Source organism: Lepidochelys kempii, chromosome 2 (genome assembly GCF_965140285.1).
Source record: "Lepidochelys kempii isolate rLepKem1 chromosome 2, rLepKem1.hap1, whole genome shotgun sequence".
NCBI classification, from domain to species: Eukaryota; Metazoa; Chordata; order Testudines; family Cheloniidae; genus Lepidochelys; species Lepidochelys kempii.
Window position 1 is genome coordinate 190,882,307 of NC_136381.1, and position 19,884 is coordinate 190,902,190.

General features: G+C 43.2%; 1 protein-coding gene and 1 long non-coding RNA gene across 17 annotated transcripts in view; one reads left to right on the forward strand and one right to left on the reverse strand.

The window, feature by feature from the left end:
• LOC140907384 (uncharacterized) overlaps positions 1-19,884 on the forward strand; it is a 108,330-nt gene that overhangs the window by 83,478 nt on the left and 4,968 nt on the right. For 3 of the 4 annotated variants that reach the window (XR_012157478.2, XR_012157476.2, XR_012157477.2), the window contains exons 2-3: positions 4,283-4,493; positions 7,484-9,928. This is a non-coding gene — a long non-coding RNA (uncharacterized LOC140907384). Of the gene's footprint in view, positions 1-4,282; positions 4,494-7,483; positions 9,929-11,702; positions 11,862-19,884 lie in introns of those variants that run through there. The other variant, XR_012157480.2, reaches the window with a different exon arrangement.
• The window catches only part of TMEM108 (transmembrane protein 108), a 389,399-nt gene that overhangs the window by 10,015 nt on the left and 359,500 nt on the right, over positions 1-19,884 (reverse strand). For all 13 annotated transcript variants that reach the window (XM_073333193.2, XM_073333196.1, XM_073333192.1 and 10 more), the window contains one exon: positions 11,123-12,223. In XM_073333193.2, coding sequence (XP_073189294.1) covers positions 11,123-12,223 — 1,101 coding nt within the window. The remainder of the gene's footprint in view (positions 1-11,122; positions 12,224-19,884) is intronic.

Below are 19,884 nucleotides of genomic sequence, written 5' to 3' on the forward strand. Positions count from 1 at the left end.
TTTGGACCTTAGACCACTACCACTTAGCTAATGGAGTAACTGGTGGTAGTAGTAGAAGATTAAATATGCGGTCAGCTTCTAGAGGAGGTCGAGACTCACTCTTTGCCAGGGGTTTCACATATATGTGCGGACAATAGAGATACGTAAATACTCAGGACTCTTGGGTTCAGTTGCAGGTTCTGGAGAGCAGTGTGTTTTTCCAAAGTTATAGACCCTTCTGTCCCTGTATCCGCCACAGGTTTATCTCTGTACACCTTTCTTCCTATCTATCCATTCCTAGCTCCTGTCCCCTCTTCCTCAGCTATAATCTTCCCTCTTATTGACACCTATATTCCCCTCAGTACCCTGTCCCCCTCCCCTTCTGCTGCTTCCCTGACTGGCTCCTATCTCCCACTGCTTCCCCCCACATCTTTTGGCTACTGTTCCCCCCTTTGAAAAAAGAACAGGAGTACTTGTGGCACCTTAGAGACTAACAAATTTATTTGAGCATAAGCTTTTGTGAGCTACAGCTCACTACACTGTCTCTCTCATTCCTCACCCCTCTTCATTCTAAACCAGGCTGCTTTCTTCTTCTACTCAATACCTGGCTGTCAGCAGTGGAAGTACTAGGAGCACAAGAGAGAGAGAGAGTCTCCCTGTTCTCTTTCCTGGGGTCTACTGCTATTGTGAATTGCCGGGAAAGTCCTGCTCAGGCCAGCCCCTGCAGCCCCATGGTGGAGCACACACAGTGTAGTCTGCACATAGGAGCTGTGGAGGGCTGGGGCATACTCAGTGCAGACAGAATCTTTGGAGACTTTAGCAGCTTTACTCTAACAAGTTTCCCTTGATCATGTGTGAGCTGAGTTTTTTTTTTTAAAGGCTCATACCTTGTGAAAATAGTTTTTCATGGGAACAGTAAAAGCCACATATCTCACACACACAAATTTCAAGTCCCTGCTCCAAAGCATGGAGACACTAGAGCATCTAAAAAATAATGCACTGATTGTAAAAATAATGTGAGCAAAACAATGGATTTTTCCCTAATCTCACCTGCAGAAACAGCTCAATTGTTTTGGCTGAAACTTTCAAAACAAAAAGCAACCCCCCTTCCCAGAAAAATTCAGCCCGAGGCAAGCACCGAGAGTGGAAAATTTCAACTCAAGTGGTTTAACTTGCAAAGTTATATGCAACTGAAAACAGGATCTTAGAGTGTGTGTGTATATCTGTGTGTGTATATATATATATATATATATGATAAAGAAGACTAACTAAACTACTACTAAAAAAGAAAAGGAGTACTTGTGGCACCTTAGAGACTAACCAATTTATTTGAGCATGAGCTTTCGTGAGCTACAGCTCACTTCATCAGATGTTTACCGTGGAAACTGCAGCAGACTTTATATACACACAGAAATCATGAAACAATACCTCCTCCCACCCCACTGTCCTGCTGGTAATAGCTTATCTAAAGTGATCAACAGGTGGGCCATTTCCAGCACAAATCCAGGTTTTCTCACCCTCCACCCCCCCACACAAATTCACTCTCCTGCTGCAGCTGTTCTATCTCGGGGCCTCTCCTTCTGCCCCTCCACCCCCACGAACATGATACAGTTCTGTGGTGACCTAGAATCCTATTTTCGACGTCTCCGTCTCAAGGAATATTTCCAAAATACCTCTGAACAACATACTAATCCACAGAGGTCTCCCTGCCAACACTACAGAAAGAGGGATTCTAGATGGACTCCTCCTGAAGGTCGAAACAGCAGACTGGACTTCTACATAGAGTGCTTCCGCCGACGTGCACGGGCTGAAATTGTGGAAAAGCAGCATCACTTGCCCCATAACCTCAGCCATGCGGAACGCAATGCCATCCACAGCCTCAGAAACAACTCTGACATCATAATCAAAAAGGCTGACAAAGGAGGTGCTGTTGTCATCATGAATAGGTCGGAATATGAACAAGAGGCTGCTCGGCAGCTCTCCAACACGAGTTTCTACAAGCCATTACCCTATGATCCCACTGAGAGTTACCAAAAGCAACTACAGCATTTGCTCAAGAAACTTCCTGAAAAAGCACAAGATCAAATCCGCACAGACACACCCCTGGAACCCCGACCTGGGATATTCTATCTACTACCCAAGATCCATAAACCTGGAAATCCTGGGCGCCCCATCATCTCAGGCATTGGCACCCTGACAGCAGGATTGTCTGGCTATGTAGACTCCCTCCTCAGGCCCTACGCTACCAGCACTCCCAGCTACCTTCGAGACACCACTGACTTCCTGAGGAAACTTCAATCCATCGGTGATCTTCCTGATAACACCATCCTGGCTACTATGGATGTAGAAGCCCTCTACACCAACATTCCACACAAAGATGGACTACAAGCCGTCAAGAACACTATCCCCGATAATGTCACGGCTAACCTGGTGGCTGAACTTTGTGACTTTGTCCTTACCCATAACTATTTCACATTTGGGGACAATGTATACCTTCAGATCAGCGGCACTGCTATGGGTACCCGCATGGCCCCACAGTATGCCAACATTTTTATGGCTGATTTAGAACAACGCTTCCTCAGCTCTCGTCCCCTAAAGCCCCTACTCTACTTGCGCTATATTGATGACATCTTCATCATCTGGACCCATGGAAAAGAAGCCCTTGAGGAATTCCACCATGATTTCAACAATTTCCATCCCACCACCAACCTCAGCCTGGTCCAGTCCACACAAGAGATCCACTTCCTGGACACTACAGTGCTAATAAACAATGGCCACATAAACACCACCCTATACCGTAAACCTACTGACCGCTATTCCTACCTGCATGCCTCCAGCTTTCACCCTGACCACACCACACGATCCATCGTCTACAGCCAAGCTCTGCGATACAACCGCATTTGCTCCAACCCCTCAGACAGAGACAAACACCTACAAGATCTCTGTCAAGCTTTCTTACAACTACAATACCCACCTGCAGAAGTAAAGAAACAGATTGATAGAGCCAGAAGAGTTCCCAGAAGTTACCTACTACAGGACAGGCCTAACAAAGAAAATAACAGAACGCCACTAGCCGTCACCTTCAGCCCCCAACTAAAACCCCTCCAACGCATTATTAAGGATCTACAACCTATCCTAAAGGATGACCCAACACTCTCACAAATCTTGGGAGACAGGCCAGTCCTTGCCTACAGACAGCCCCGCAACCTGAAGCAAATACTCACCAACAACCACATACCACACAACAGAACCACTAACCCAGGAACTTATCCTTGCAACAAAGCCCGTTGCCAATTGTGCCCACATATCTATTCAGGGGACACCATCACAGGGCCTAATAACATCAGCCACACTATCAGAGGCTCGTTCACCTGCACATCCACCAATGTGATATATGCCATCATGTGCCAGCAATGCCCCTCTGCCATATACATTGGTCAAACTGGACAGTCTCTACGTAAAAGAATAAATGGACACAAATCAGATGTCAAGAATTATAACATTCATAAACCAGTCGGAGAACACTTCAATCTCTCTGGTCACGCAATCACAGACATGAAGGTCGCTATCTTAAAACAAAAAAACTTCAAATCCAGACTCCAGCGAGAAACTGCTGAATTGGAATTCATTTGCAAATTGGATACTATTAATTTAGGCTTAAATAGAGACTGGGAGTGGCTAAGTCATTATGCAAGGTAGCCTGTTTCCTCTTGTTTTTTCCTACCCCCCCCCCCAGATGTTCTGGTTTAACTTGGATTTAAACCTGGAGAATGGTCAGTTTAGATGAGCTATTACCAGCAGGAGAGTGAGTTTGTGTGTGTATGGGGGTGGGGGGGATGTGAGAAAACCTTGATCTATGCAGGAAATAGCCCGACTTGATTATGTAAAGAGTTGTCACTTTGGATGGGCTAGCACCAGCAGGAGAGTGAATTTGTGTGGGGGGGTGGAGGGTGAGAAAACCTGGATTTGTGCTGGAAATGGCCCACCTGTTGATCACTTTAGATAAGCTATTACCAGCAGGACAGTGGGGTGGGAGGAGGTATTGTTTCATGATTTCTGTGTGTATATAAAGTCTGCTGCAGTTTCCACGGTAAACATCTGATGAAGTGAGCTGTAGCTCACGAAAGCTCATGCTCAAATAAATTGGTTAGTCTCTAAGGTGCCACAAGTACTCCTTTTCTTTTTGCGAATACAGACTAACACGGCTGTTCCTCTGTAAACTACTACTAACTACCCTATGAAACTTAAAACTATTTCTCTTTTGTCACTGACATTGGGACGCGGCTACAAAACTCCATGTCAGGCCAGAGATGGTTGAGAAGGAACTGAGGGGGTTGGGCCGTGCGTATGATAGATGAGGCGCCAATGGTGCTGCGAGACCACCACTGGGCATGCACGACCCAGACGGACACTGCTGCTGAAATTCTCCGATCAATGGCACAGGGGTGCACCAACACCTGAAGTGGAGCATCCACAGGGGGACACATCTCGAGGAACCTCAATTACAGTACCAGGTGAGTAACCTTCTCTTATAATAGGAAGTGCCCAGCAACTTTAACAATAGGTTTTACTACCTACACTGCCTATATTATTATACTATCTTAGCTATATTACTGTTATTATTGAAGTTCTTTACTGACAAACAGCTGCTGCCAGCTGGACACAGGATTCACTACACTGTGAGTTAGGGGTGTGATTCCTCTGCTCGTATACAGATACTTGCTCAAATGAATAGCAGTGTAGCTGCGGTAGCCTGGTAGCAGCAGCAGAGACACCCTTGAGCCATGCCGAGGACGAATCCACCGGTTTCAGGCAGGTTTGGACTCGGCATGGCTCAGCTGTGCCTCTGCTGCTCCTGCCAGTGCCACTGTGGCTACAATGTATTTATACTAGCGCTTGACCGATGGGCGCTCGCATGAGTACATGTCCATGAGCAGGGGAATCACACCCCTAGCGAGTAGTGCGGAAACAGCCTAAATCTCAGTCTGATCTCACTTACAGTGGTGTAATACATCTGCATGAAACAGGGTGAGCTCAGAATCAGGGCCGGAGTATCTATCTCTTGGGAGAACTAGACCACAGGACAAACTTTCGTAAATTCTTCAATGAAGGTTGGCAAAAGGCACTTTTGAGCATTCCCCAGGCGATGAAATATGAGCTAGGCAGAGCTGAATCCAAGGCAATACTTCATATGTTCTTGGGTTCTGCTGATGTTTCCACACTGCAAGCCAGCCTCCCTCTCACATTTTCTGTTATCAGCAGAAGTGGCTAAAGGAATGTACTGCTGTGCGTCCTACGGCCAGGTTTGTATTCTTCTACATTTAATCATGTCACTAGGTAATTACAGAAGGATTTTTTTCACTTTTTTTTTTAAAGAACTTGGAACTTGAGGGATCAGTGATGTGAGTTTTAAAATCATTTCACATCCTACATTGCGACTGGGAGTGCGAGAGAGACCAAAAATAATGTTCAAAGCTGCCTGAAGAACATCACAAAAAACTGTGACAAGTTGAAAATAGCGATCTCATTGTTCTGTGGCACTTTGGGAACATAACAGTATTTAGCCCTTTTTATCTGTGGGTCTCAAAGGGGAGTTATTAGTCTTACCCTCATTGTCTAGCTGGTGAAACTGAGGCACTGAAGCAACTCTCACAAGGTCACATAGGAGAGCTGGACATAAACCCCCAGTCCACAAATTCCCAGGCTGGGCTACTAAACTATTCTGTGTCATGATAGGTGATACTGTGCATTGATTGATGTGGTTAACCACTGAATGGCATTCCCTGTCATATGCCAGGGAGACTTAAGAAGTTTGATGTAGCCCTGAAAACAGGTACTTGTAGATTTGGTGGATATTGTGACACTGTCACCTTTACATTAGCTATGGTCTGAGATAGCAGTGTTCAGATATGGGTTGGAATTAGGTTTATAGTGGGTTTCGGTTTGAGGGCAGACTAAGGCTAGGGTGCTGGTTCACATTTGAGTTGGGGAGATCCTATGCTACTCACTTGCCTCCTGATCTTGGCAAATTTCCATCTGATGAGCAGGATCAGTGAAAATGTAGGTGGCTGCTTGAGGATTTTTAATCCCCTGGGGACAAGCAGTGCAGTTCCTGCAAAAACCCTCATGACTCCTCTTCCCTTGGACTTGTGGAGATGAGAACTGCAGGAGCTGTGTAGTTTCCCCTTCTTCTGGTTCCATGGGATAGGAAAGTGAAGGCACCTCCAGAGGCTCCTTAGTTAGCAGTAGATCCACATAATATAGAGAAAACCACTCCTGCAGGTAATCTAGCTGGCCCTCATGGTAACAGTTGGGGGTGGGGGGAAGTGCTAGAGTGGAGTATGTGGGTCATGCCCTGTATGTGGGGCACCCAGAGCAGTGATGTCTCCTCCTCCCAATATATTGTATGTCCCTGTACCTATGCACAAAAGAACTACTTCTCAAAGAAGGCCCTTCTAAGGGTCTCATCAGTTACCTGGGGAAAAGTGCTGCTCCTGCAGGTTGATAGGAGTAGTAGTAGAGATTATAAGTGTCATGCTCCTCTAGAAAAATGTGTGCATTCGCTTTGTGAAAGCATCCTCAAGAGTCAATTGATTTGAGAGGTCTTATTCTAGAAAGCTTCATTTATGGGCAAATGAGGTTCTGTAGCTGGGGACCACCTGAAGTAGAGGGAATGATACTTTACGCACAGTGTGATAACAGAAAGCCTTTGGAACGTGCTGGAAAGTTCTCATATTTTGTTTTGGCTAAATCTGCAGGCCTACTGATGGAACACACTTCTCCTCACGGAGGTGGGAGCTGGGTTAATTTGACTCCTGCCTCTCTCTCTCCTCTCTTTCTGTTGTGCAAAGGCACCAATTTCCTCCCCACACCTGTTTCTCCTTCCCTTTCTTTAGGGAGTTGGGAATGCCAAGTGCTGGCAGGCCCTACCTCTATCTCAGCAGATAGGGAGACTCGTACTCCCTGGCAGACTTCTCAGCATGTAACTGTTGGGTCAGTGCCAGTTTCTACACCTCTTTTCAGCCCTCCCAATTCATGCTGCCTTCACCCTGCTGGTTCCCCATCAGAGCTGGGAACCGGTAGCTGAAGAACACCCTTAACAAAAGTTCTGCCTCTCAGAGTCAATCTTCCTTCCCCTTACTCACTGCTCAGTCCTGCCTTAGGCACCTAAGGTGTTGAACACCTTAGAATGGGCCAGTGGCCTAAAAATTTAAGATTCGATAGACTTGACTTGGAGCTGAGTCAAAACGCACTATATTTTCCCACCCCCTATCACCCAAAAAGGGAGATGGACTGCATTCAGTTTATTTTGCACACTGCATATAGCTGTGAGACCTTTTCATTGCAACACCACCCCTTGAAGATACCCATAGCAAATCTGTTAGTTGTAGGTCATTTTTTTTTACTATGTTTTTTACTATGTTTTTTTTTTTACTATGTTTACTATTTTTTTTTATATGTTCCTTAACATCAAATTCTGAAGTTCATCTTTTCTCAAAATTAGGAACAACCACTACTTTTCATCTATAGTCACCTCTGCCTGGAGATTGGAATGAAGGACTTTATATATTTGTTTGCAAACACCTTGTTTCCTGAAGATGGCAGCAATGTCTTTACTATGCAATACACCCAGCTTCATCAGGTGATTTTGTAGCAGAGCTACAGTACCAACTGTTCATTTCCACTGTGTCTGAGGATACATATGAGCATGAGAGAGGTTCAGAAGACAACGCTTCCTCGGTTGTGAAATGGAAAGGCCTGTTGTAGCTCCCTGGTGCCATCAGGGAAAACGTTCTTTTCATTTTAACATGACAAGCAAAATAACTCAAAAGGGCAGTCGTACACATTGTGAATGGTGTACTGTTGCTTGAGAGACTTCCTTAGAAATACAATGGTAGCAGATCAATGTGTAGAGTTAGCACTAATGAGCTATGCATTACTATTATGTTCATTTCACATCACTCATATAGTGCGATTTGAGTCCCAGGCCTGCTGCTTGGCTGAGTGTTCAGTGCTGAAGCTAAAGTAACATTTGCATCGAGCAGGTAAAAAGAGACTGTGGTGCTTTTGTGTGCGGAGGTGGTTAAATCTTTAAAGCAATGAAAAGAAAGCAAAGGAACTCTGCACCTTTGACCGGAGAAAAGTATGTGAGCTGCAATGTGGAGAATCACTTCTGCCACTATATCTAGATAATGCCTGACCCTTCAGAACATTTAAAAATGAATTTATTGCCACAGTGACAATGCTGGGGACTAATTATCCATGCAGCAGGTACAGCTTGAGCAAGTTTCCTCACATCATCCCACCAACATGCCTCGACCCTGACTTGGAGAGATGGTTTTTCATGCCCATTACAGCCACTGACCTTCTGTTGAGGCTGAAAAAAAGCAGAGCAGGTGCTGCAGGGGCTTTGGCAGGAGTACATCTCTCTGCTAGAAAATTATCTGAAAGGTGGCCACCAAATGTTAAAAGTTCTCTGGGTAAAATGTTTCAAAAGCAACTTCGACCTGGTCTACATGCAATTTGTACCAGTATAATTGCAAGGTAGGGAACACGTTGGGTTTTTTTGTTGTTGTTGTTTTTTTTAACTGGTACAACTCAGAGTGTAGATGCAGTTATAGGTGTATAAAGGTGCATTATACTGATACAGTTTATTCCCTTTCCCTTATGGGAATAAGCTGTGCCACTCTAAGCACATATACGTTAATATAACAGCATCCACCCTTAGGGGGGTTGTAGCGCTTTAATTATATCAGTGTAGTTAAAACAGCACAACTTTTTGTATGTAGATTTAAGCCCAGATTCTCCAAGGTGTTTAGGTGCCTAACTTCCACTGAAATCAATGGGAGGTAGGCACCTAAACACCTTGGAGGATCTGAGCCTTAGGAGTCTAAGTCATGAAAAGTCAATGGGACTTAGGCTCTTTAGTCATTATCTGCATTTGAGAATGTTGCCCTCTCACTACTGCTGTAGGCCAAATTCAAAACAATATATGACTTGTTGAAATCACAGCTTGCAATATAAGAGATGTAAAAATGTAGTGTATATGAGCACATGATATTACAGTATCTGTTACAGTAAAGTAGTTTAAGAAACTAATTGATAATGAGAAGTCCTTCAAAAAGACTCCTGAGATGCTGCTTGCTGTTAGCACTCAGATAGATGCTTTATCTAGGGCTTTAACATACTTTTCTTTCTGATCTCTAGTTCAAGACCAGTCCTAAGAAATATTTTCTGGTCCTGACAGAATTTCTACCGGTCCACATACGTGTTTCTAGCTTTAGCAGGTCATGATATATTGGCCCTTAAAAAAATCACATTTTTTATTATACTTGCTTCTCTCTCTCTCTCACTCACATACATACACACTTACTTCAATTCCAACATTATTTTCACAATCAGCCAGAATTAGGCCCTGTCTCCACTACCATTTTAACCAAATTTGTAATTAGTAACAAAATTGGGTCTAAATATAGCTTGTATATAACATAACAGGGTTAATGCTCAGGAGCCATGGTTGCTAACAGTTGTTTCATCCACGCTGGCAAATGTTTTTGTTCCTGTAACTGTTTGACACACTTCTGTTTGCATTGTCGATGGACCCACTTAACTGTGCTTGTGTGATCAGTTTGGTGGAACCTCCATCTCAGCTCTGAATATTGTCTCAGATTGCTTGTGTCACCCCGTGTGTGTGCTGTCAGGACACTATCTCCTGCTGAAGTACTATTTGTAGATTCCACGGCCAGAAGGGACCACTGAGATCATTTACTGCAGCCTGCATCCCGCTGGTTCTCAAAATATGTTCTCGCACCCCTTATCAAAAATCGTTGAAGTAGATCAGTTATTTAAATCTAGATATATTTTTGTTTGTATATTACAGTAATTGTTAAAAATGTATAATGTTAATAAATACATAGGTTTGATTAAACAAAGTAGTTGTACTTACGTGCCTGTGCTTAATTTGTTTTCAATGATTTACCTTCTAAAAAAATTTGGTGTGTCTCGCACCCCCAGAAAGGGCATCTTGTACCCCAGGTTAAGAACCACTGATCGAGTCTCATTTCCCATATAACACAGACCATAGAACTGCCCACAAAATAATTCCTAGAGCGTATATCTTAGAAAAACATCCAATCTTGATTTAAAAATTGCCAGGGATAGAGAATTCACCAAGACCCTGGGTAAATTCTTTGCGTGGTTAATTACTACGGAATAACATTTTAGACTTTCCCAGAATGCACTGATACGAATAGTTACATAGTGGACAGCCAAGTGTGGTTGACATAGTTTAGCGTTGTGAAAAAGCTTCTGGGTAGACATAGTTCAAACATTTTTGTTATATAACTGGGTCAGATTAGAAGGTCACAAATTGGTTATGGAAACATGGTTTGTACTTGTAGTGTATAGAGGGCTTTAGAAATTAATACTTTTTATTGTTTGAAAGCTAAGATTTCAAACTCTTTGTTCTCTAGACATCATCAGATAAAACTATGTCAGAATTAAAATGGAGATAGAAAGCAAGATGTTAATCAGAATAATGTGATTTTAAAGTCCAATGGCTCACAAACTGACTGTGAATAAAATATAAGTAAGAATAAAATAAATAAAAATAAAAGTAAAATACTTTAATATCTTCTGGAACACTAGCTTTTCAATGGTATAATCTTTAAAGCTATCACTGGTCCTTCAGTCCAGCAGTACTCTGAAGTACTGCTCCAGGGCTGAATATAACAATTCCAAGATTTTGGACCTGCATAATTTTTTATCCCTGATTTAGACATTTTTGAAGTCAGCCTGCTTTCCTTCCTGTAATGTCCAGACTTTATGTGAATGAGTTGGCGAATTATGATATCCTCTATTGAATGGCCCCCAGAGAGGATAACTGACTTGCTTATTAATCCCAGCAAAGGGAGTTTGCCTTTAGCTCAAGTGTTTCACCTGCATTTTGGAGCTGAGACCAGTGTTCTAGTCTTGGCTACTTAAATCAGAGAATGTGTTATTTATCTGAACATTGCTTGTCATCTGTTTCATATGAATGTGTTACACCGCCAGTGCTAAGCTCCCCAGCCAATACTTGTCCCATCAGGCGTGCACACATTTTGTATCTCAAGGAAGGAAAAAAGAAAAGAAGTAATTAACTCACAACATGAAGATATAGGTACACTGATAGCCAGAATGATCCAGGCAATGTCCACCTTGGTGAGACAAATGGTTGCTCTGTGCTGGGGTTTATCCCCCTCAGTGACATGGGAAATATTCCCAGGCATGCCAGGCTTCCAGGTTCCAGCAGGCACCAGTCTGTTTAGAAAGTTTCCCGTTGCTGTGGAGCCAGCTGTTGAAATGGAGCCAGCCAACCTTGTGGTGGGTGCTGTGGAGAGAGCCTGGTTGGATAAAGCAGCATTATTCACCATGGTATGCTGCGTCATGGAGGTTCCTTTAGGGTTTCCCATTGTAGGTGATGAAATGTTGACATCAAAGCTGGTCTGAACTGAATGACCTGCTGCTGTTGCAGTTCCAGGGCTGGCAAACAAAGGTACATTTGTACCTGGACTCAAGGTTACCCAAGAGTTATTTTTGCTCAGGATATCCCATATATCATAGTGTGTGGATTTAAAAGGCACCGACACTGTTTTGGGATCAGTCGATGGGCCAGCTGTTGGGGGGGTAAGATCTGCTCTCTGCATAACTAGCCATGTTCCATTTACCTGCTCTGCTTTTTTAAGGCCTTCCAAGGTGTTGCTGTGAAGAAAAGAGCTTGCGTCTGTCGTCGTTGCTGGCCTGGTACTATTGGGATCATTGGAGGCTGCAATCTGGGGCTGAAATGGATGGTTAGTGAATGGGCGCCTCAAAGTAGGAAAGGGAGAGTGCAGTGCTGTCTTTAGGTAAGGCTCTGTAGATTCTGTGAAGCTGCCTTTGAAAATCTGAAATATTTTCCCCTTTGGGCGAGTCTGTCCTGAATACAAAGCACTCTGGTTGTATAAATGATATGTTTCCATTTTGCCAGCGTGATGGCTGCTGGTTGCTTGCTTCTGGTCAATGGTAGGAGCAGGTATCTCCATTGGGCGAGTTGAATGACTAGTTGTGGGAACGGGTCCTGTCGTGCGATGGCCTTTGTGTCGAGGTGTTATCCCCATGGCTGTGATAGCGGTAGTGTCTGTCAGGAGGCCCCGAGACGATACACTTGGAGGCAGTATCTGAACAGCAAACACCAGCTCTTCTGTCAGTGCCAAGATCAGTAGAACACCTTGAGGAAAGGACACAGAAAGGTATTGAAATGAAAACCACAGAGGTACAGACTAAAATCCCTATTATTGTGTGCTCATGCTTTCCTTCTTCAAGCTTTCATGGTATTTTATAAGTTAGTTCACTATAATTTGTCAGGCACGCATACATTAGGTAAAGAGATTGCAGTGAGAGCCTTAGGAAGACACCAAAGCATTAAGTTATAGTGCAGCAGAAAAGTTCACGACTAACTGTAATCTTCACCTCCTTCTCTAAGAAATCAAGAAGGAAGGGACAAGGGAAAGAGAGCCTAAAGGAACTCTGAAAGCCCTAGTTCTTATTGGGGGAGGATTCCTCCAGTGTGGGAACTCAGGAAGGCAGCTGTAAGGTTGCCTTCTGACCCTAGCATAAGGGTCAGGCCAGACGCAGGGTTGGGAGTAGGAGGAGGGGTGTGTCCTGGGCAGGGCTGGAACATGTAGATTCCAGGCAGTGCTGCCACTCAGAGTTGCCTGCAGAAGGTGCTGTAATTGGGCTACTCTAGCCCCTGGAGCAGCCCAGGATCTGGAGGTGCAAAAATGGTTTAAAGCCACCTTAGTTTCCCACCTGCTGGGCTTCAAGATCTGTGGTGGGCTCCTGGCATGTAGTAGAAGGGGGAATAGGCATCACACATAGCCCCTAACATGTGGTGGAGGGGTGGGAGGAGTCCCTGAAATAGATAGGAATGGGAAGGTGGCACATAGGGAGCTGGTGGGGAGTGATCTGAGGAGCCCCCGGTGTGTCCAATGTGCCCGGTCAATAGAAGCTTTAGAGTGTACCCCTAGGGGGTTGCAATTATATCAACATATTTTCAATTTTATTTGTGCCCAGGAGCACCCCCTTCCAGACAGCTTCCCACTTTGTTGTGAGCCTGTTGCGGTTTTTAGCTTCCTTGTTCTTTGGGTAAGATTGTTAAGCATCAGTAGTGATTTAGGGTGTCTCTGTTTTTGAGTGCCAAACTGGAGATTCCTTAAAGAGATCTGATTTTTTGAGCAGGTGGATGGCTCATCACTTTCTGAAACTCAGATCTCTTTAACGTGTCTAAAGTTGGGCACAAAGAAATTGAGACACCCAAAATCACTGGTCACTTTTGAAAATCTTGCCTTTTATCTACAGTGTCTGAGAAGTGCAAAACACTCAAACACTCTAACATGGGCAAATTCAAAAGACCACAGTTTTGAAACTACAGTATTATAGGCTTCCAATTTTGACCCAATACAGTCAACCTCTGTTTTAACTTTTATAGGGATGTTTGAATTATCATTTCCTGTGCTTGTACATGTTGTGGAATTTGGGGTTCTCTGTAGGCTTTTGCCCTTCCCACCGCCCAGGAAGTGACTATTAGCTCATGAAAAGTAACACCGGCAATGTGAATTCTTGTGTTTATCTCTAATCCAGATAACAGTAACAGTAGAAGCCCTTACCCTGTTCTGCTGATGTACCCCTATGTCACTACAACTTGCAGGAACCACACTGATGCCATGTCTCCATTTGCTGAAATTGTCAACTACCTTGTGGATGCCTGCCCACTAGAAATGCACTGAGAAAACCAATTCATTTTTAAGAGGCCATTGGCCACCACTAGATGGCAGTACTAAACTGGTTGGCATTAGAACCAGTGATCCTGAGAGGAAAGGCTCCATAGCCTATAACCAGCCCACTGAGCCAAGTGTTTTGAACGTCTTGGACACCAAATTAATCCATTTTAATCCTTGCAATTTTAAGCCTTCCAGCCAGCAGTGTGGGACACCCACACAACCTCCTATGCGAGCACTATTAAAAGCCATTTTGATGTTAATTCACTTGGGAGTAATTTCTCACCACTGAAAAGTGAAACCTCTGTAGAATGGGGCTCATGAGCATCAAGGAAGATGCTGCATTATAACTTCCACTGGGGTCCCTGGACACTGCTGGGATTAGTTATTTTGATTTTATACAAATGCCATACTAAAGGATGCCCATCCCGAGCCCTTGAAAAGAAAGGACTTAGTAGATATAAAGTAAAAAACCCCTCAAACAAACAAACAAAAAAACACATTAAAAAAAACCCAACCACCAAAGTAGTAGCACTTTTTCCTCCTGCCTACCACATGCTAGTTGATCACAAGCCACGTAACCCATACAGCTTAGAACTGCCTCATTGTAGTTTCCCCACCCTAAACTGCCTTATCCCTCCACTCATGCTCACTCAGTATGTGTTGCTACCTATACAGGAGGTCAACAAATTGACTTTAAAATACAGTGTATAAAACTGTAATACAAATAACTAGGGCTGTCGATTAATCACAGGTAACTCACGCGATTAACTCAAAAAAATTAATCGCGATTAATCGCCGTTTTAATTGCACTGTTAATATTTTGGATGTTTTTCTACATTTTCAAATACATTGATTTCAATTACAACACAGAATACAAAGTGTACAGTGCTCACTTTTATATTATTTTTATTACAAATATTTGCACTGTAAAACTGATACAAGGAATAGTATTTCAGTTCACCTCATACAAGTACCGTAGTGCAATCTCTTTATCATGAAAGATCAACTTACAAATATAGATTTTTTTGTTACATAACTGCAGTCAAAAACAAAACAATGTAAAACTTTAGAGCCTACAAGTCCACTCAGTCCTACTTCTTGTGCAGCCAGTGGCTAAGAGAAACAGTGGGAGATATTTATGGGAGATAATGCTGCCCGCTTCTTATTTACAATGTCACCTGAAAATGAGAACAGACGTTTGCATGGCACTTTTGTAGCCGGCATTGGAAGGTATTATGTGCCAGATATGCTCAACGTTTGTACGCTCCTTCATGCTTTGGCCACCATTCTAGAGGACATGCTTCCATGCTGATGATGCTCGTTAAAAAAATGTGTTAATTAAATTTGTGACTGAACTCCTTGCGGGAGAATTGTATGTCTCCTACTCTATTCCACCCGTATTCTGCCATATATTTCATGTTATAGCAGTCTCGGATGATGACCCAGCAGGTTGTTCTAAGAACACTTTCACTGCAGATTTGACAAAATGCATAGACCCCAATGTGAAATTTCTAAAGATAGCTACAGCACTTGATCCAAGGATTAAGAATCTAATGTGCCTTCCAAAATCTGAGAGGGACTAGGTGTAGAGCATGCTTTCAGAAGTCTTAAAAGAGCAAAGCTCTGATGCGGAAACTACAGAACCCAAATCCACCTTCTGTTGGTGGCATCTGACTCAGATGATGTAAATGTAAACAAACTTGTTTGTCTGAGTGATTGGCTGCACAAGAAGTAAGACTGAGTGGACTTGTAGGCTCTAAAGTTTTATATTGTTTTGTTTTTGAATGCAGTTTTTTGTATATAATTCTACATTTGAAAGTTCAACTTTCATGATAAAGAGATTGCACTACAGTACTTAGTATTTTCCAATTCATCCAATACATTTCTTTTTTACAGTGCAAATATTTAATCAAAAATAAATATAAAATGAGCACTCTACACTTTGTATTCTGTGTTGTAATTGAAATCAATGTATTTGAAAATGTAGAAACAGCCCATAATATTTAAATAAATGGTATTCTATTGTTGTTTAACAGAGCGATCAATTTTTTTTAATTGCGAGATTAATGGCGATACATTTTTTAATGGCTTCACAGCCCTACAAATAACTCAGCACCTTCTAGTGACTGACACAGATGTCAGCGAATGCTTTTTGCTTCTGAAATAAAATAAATAAATAAACTTCACAGATAAGCCCCAACCTGGTATCTTGCTCTCCACCCCTAACCAGAAAGGAAGACACTTGATCAAAGTGAAAAAATATACTATTGTGGAACAATGAGATGCTTCTAACAGACAGGAATACCAATGGAGCACCACTCAGTGAAATGCAGGGAAATTTTTCTGACCGCAAATACTGTGAGGTCAAGGTCAAGGCAGATAGTTCAGTGATCAAATGGCTAATATTTCATGCCAAGACAAGTAGCTGCAGGGGAACAATTTAAAAGGGAAGAATGAAGATTTGTTTTGGATTCTGGAGATAATGTTTCAGAAAAGTTCTGGGGTACTGCTCTAAACGCATAAGGTGAAGTGTGTTATGATAGAACTCCTGTTAATTTTGGAAGTAGCATGAATAACAACCTCCAGCCACACTCTTCACTGTACATTGGATTTTTCTTAATTTCTAACAAAGGACATAGTTGCCAGCTATGCTGCACACAAAGCAGCAGAGCTAGAACCTCTGGTCTTCCTCTCCAAAAACACATACCTCTATCATTTAAGTTAATTATGAATCAATGTTGCCAGACATTAGGATTTATAACCTTTGTAGCCCAGTCAGAGGAAGTAATAGGACTGACACTTCATTTTTCGAGGACTTTTTTTTTTTCCAATACAAAACAGAACCAAAAATCAAAACCTTTGGCTTTCAAAAATTGTCAATTACAAAAACTAATTTTTGAAAACTACTTCACACCGAAAGCTTTATATGGTTGAAAACCAGAACAAATATTTTGGTTTAAAAGCCATTTTTCATTGAAAAAATATTTCAACCAGCTCTTACTACATTCTTACTACATTACCACCGCCTCCTCATTTAAACAGAGCTCCAGCAGCTGGAGTTCCAGTTCAGCACTTGGGCAACAGTCAGTCTGGGTTGATTCCATGTCCACAAAACACAGAACTCTATAATTGCCATCTAACCCATAGTTCCTCTGCTCCACCAGCAGAAACTGCCCATTGAACTAAAGGCGAACCTCTGAAGATCCTAGTTTCTATCCCTGATGCTTAGATGTACAGTTCAGATATTAACCACGGCATATGTCGGTATGCACACATATTGTAGTTAAGGACAGGTTTCCCCTTTTTTTGGATATGGACTCCAGCTGCTCAAGGCACAGCTTCATCTATCTGGGGGAGTATACAGTGTACTGCCCAGCACGTATACGTACCACTGCCATCTAGTGACAGAATGCCAAAACTGCATTAGAGCTCCAGCCACCAGAGGGCAATGTAATCAGACACTAAGAAGACAGAAGTCTAAATACTGCAAGAGCCAGAGAGTCCTAGTGGCTAGGAGACCTGTGTTCTATTTCTGGCTCTGCCACTGTCCATGCCCCAGTTGTAAAACGGGGATAATGATACTTACACATTGAGATCTAAGGTACCGCGTAAGAGCTAGTATACCACTATAGGAGGCTCTCCGTTAGCTTGAGAGGCAGACGCTGAAAATGTTGGTGCTGAAAGCTCTGCATGGGCACAAGGTCTGATGCCACGTGCCTCCAGTTTAAATGGGGACTTGTGTCTGTACCATGGACCTTTTAAAATGGGATTCAGAAAATATGATAGGCTTCAACAATGATCAGCCCCATCCTTGTGAGAGTCCATACACTAATGCTACAGATAGAGGTATGCTGCAACTGGGAGCGTGCCTCCCAGCCCAGGTAGATGGACACGCGCACACTTGCTCTGCTCAAGCTAGTGCACTAGAAAGAGCGTGGAATGTGAAATGGCTTGGGCTAGCTACCAGAGTATAAGCCTGGCCTACTCCCTGGGTCCATACTCAGGTGGCTAGCCCATGCCACAAGGTCCACACTGCTAGCGCAAGTGCACTAGCTCAAGCAGAGCTAGAATGTGTCTGTCTAGCTGGGCTGCAGGGGCATGCTTCCAGCTGCAGTGTAGACATATCCTTAGTGTCCTCTCCTATTTGCCATACCACAGACCTGAACTCCACAGTCTCTGTACATCAGAGGTCCCCAATTTATGGGACACGTGCAGAGGAAGATTCGGGGGGGTGCAGCTGGGGCCCAGGCCAGCTCTGCTCCTGGCCCTGTCCCCTCACTGTGCCAGGGGTCCCAGCCGCAAGCCCCATACCCAGGGCTCTGCTCTTAGCTGCGACTGCCAGCTCAAGGCTCCGCTCTTGGCCGTGGCCTGGAGCCCAGGCTGCCAGCCTCAGCTCTGCCCCTGCACCCAGCTGTGGCCCCAGCCTCGGCTTCCCTTACCCCTGTCCGTGTCCCCCTGCTCCCAGAGCCACAGCCCCACTCCTGGCTTGGGCGAGGTGGCACAAACAGGGGTAAGTGGGGGCATGAGGTAAAAAGCTTGGGGACCACTGCTGTACATACTATGCACTTGTCCTCGATAAAACAATGGTTCATCTCAACAATGAACACAAATGCATCTACACACACTGCTAAAATATCAAGACAGAGCTTTGAGTGTGAACATTTGACACCAAAACTAGACTGTAGTATCCCGTGCAGAAATGAAAGATATTATTTATAAACTGTGACAAAAGAAAGCAGTCAACAGAACTGCAGCATGGAGGTGAGGTACATTTCATTTTTGAGAGGGGAGATTTTTGAAAGCACAAAAGGCAGTCCGACACTGAATTCCCATTGATTTTCACAAGGTGTAAATCAGAGCAGAATTTGTCCCTATAGCTTTTAGATGCTCAGACAGAAGGTTAGCAAAATATAGCTTAATGAGGACTCACTCTGGATTTTAGCAGATATTCATGAATAAGTGGAAAAATCTGTTCTCTTTCCTGACAGTCCATCTCTTTTCTACGTAAAGTCACCTTAAAAAAAAACACTGAGGCAATTTACAAGGCATCCAATATTTTTAGATGTGGGATTATATAATTTTAAAATAAGGAAAGGTGAGTTGGAAGAATGTGATGTTGCCCTAACATGACAACTGAGGAGAGTTCTGACAAATCTGAAAAACAATTACTTGAAGGCACAAGATTTTTTTTTAATCTACATATTGAATATGCTGTTATGTTGAAAGATGCTGGAGCATTTAGGCCCTGGTCTGATAAAGATTTAAGCACATATATTTCTATGCACATAAGGCCCATTGACTTCAATAGGCCTCCTCATGCGTGTAAAAAGTAAGTGTGTGCACACAGGTGCTTCTCATATCCAGCAGACTGGGGAATTCATTTCCTAGGATTTATGGGGTTGGAAAGCCATGGAAACTCAAAACTAATTCCTGTTTTCTTTTTGCATTCTTCATGCTCAGAAATGGCCAAAAGATTTTATTTGTGTCATACATCAAGTCTGAGCTTTGGAGCCTAATTCAATAGCTCTGTTAAAAACCCTTCAATCCTAACAAGAATGTTGATGGACCTCGTATGTTGGCAGTGGGAACAACATCACTCTGTTCTTGCATAATACTTTGAGCACTGTCCAAGTACTGTACGTTAAGTCCAAAATGAATTCACTCAAATATGAAAAATAGTGCAGTAAAAGGATGATATATGCAGATGAAACCAATAAGAGTCTTTACCAGGATACAGTGGACCAAATCTTGATAAATCGCCAATACAGAGGGCCAAATCTAGGCTTACACTGAAACTGCTCCCTTCCATGGAAAAACTCACAGGAAGAGCTAAGGGATATGTTTATGTGGAAGAAAATGATGAAATTCCTCTAGAGCAAGGGTCTTTGCCTGGGGCTCATTATGCGAACAGGTGTCAAGAGGTTGTGATCACCCTGTTCTTCCCACATTACTAAAGGAGAGAGGTCCAGGCTTTGAGAACCACTGCTCTGGAGCCTCTTCTGAATACTTTCACTGAGGGAAAGGAATAGCCTGCTTTCTCCCCATCAGAAGAAGCTGGGGGTTCAGTCCCCAGAACTTATAGCTCTTTGGGTATCTAATCTGCTGGGTC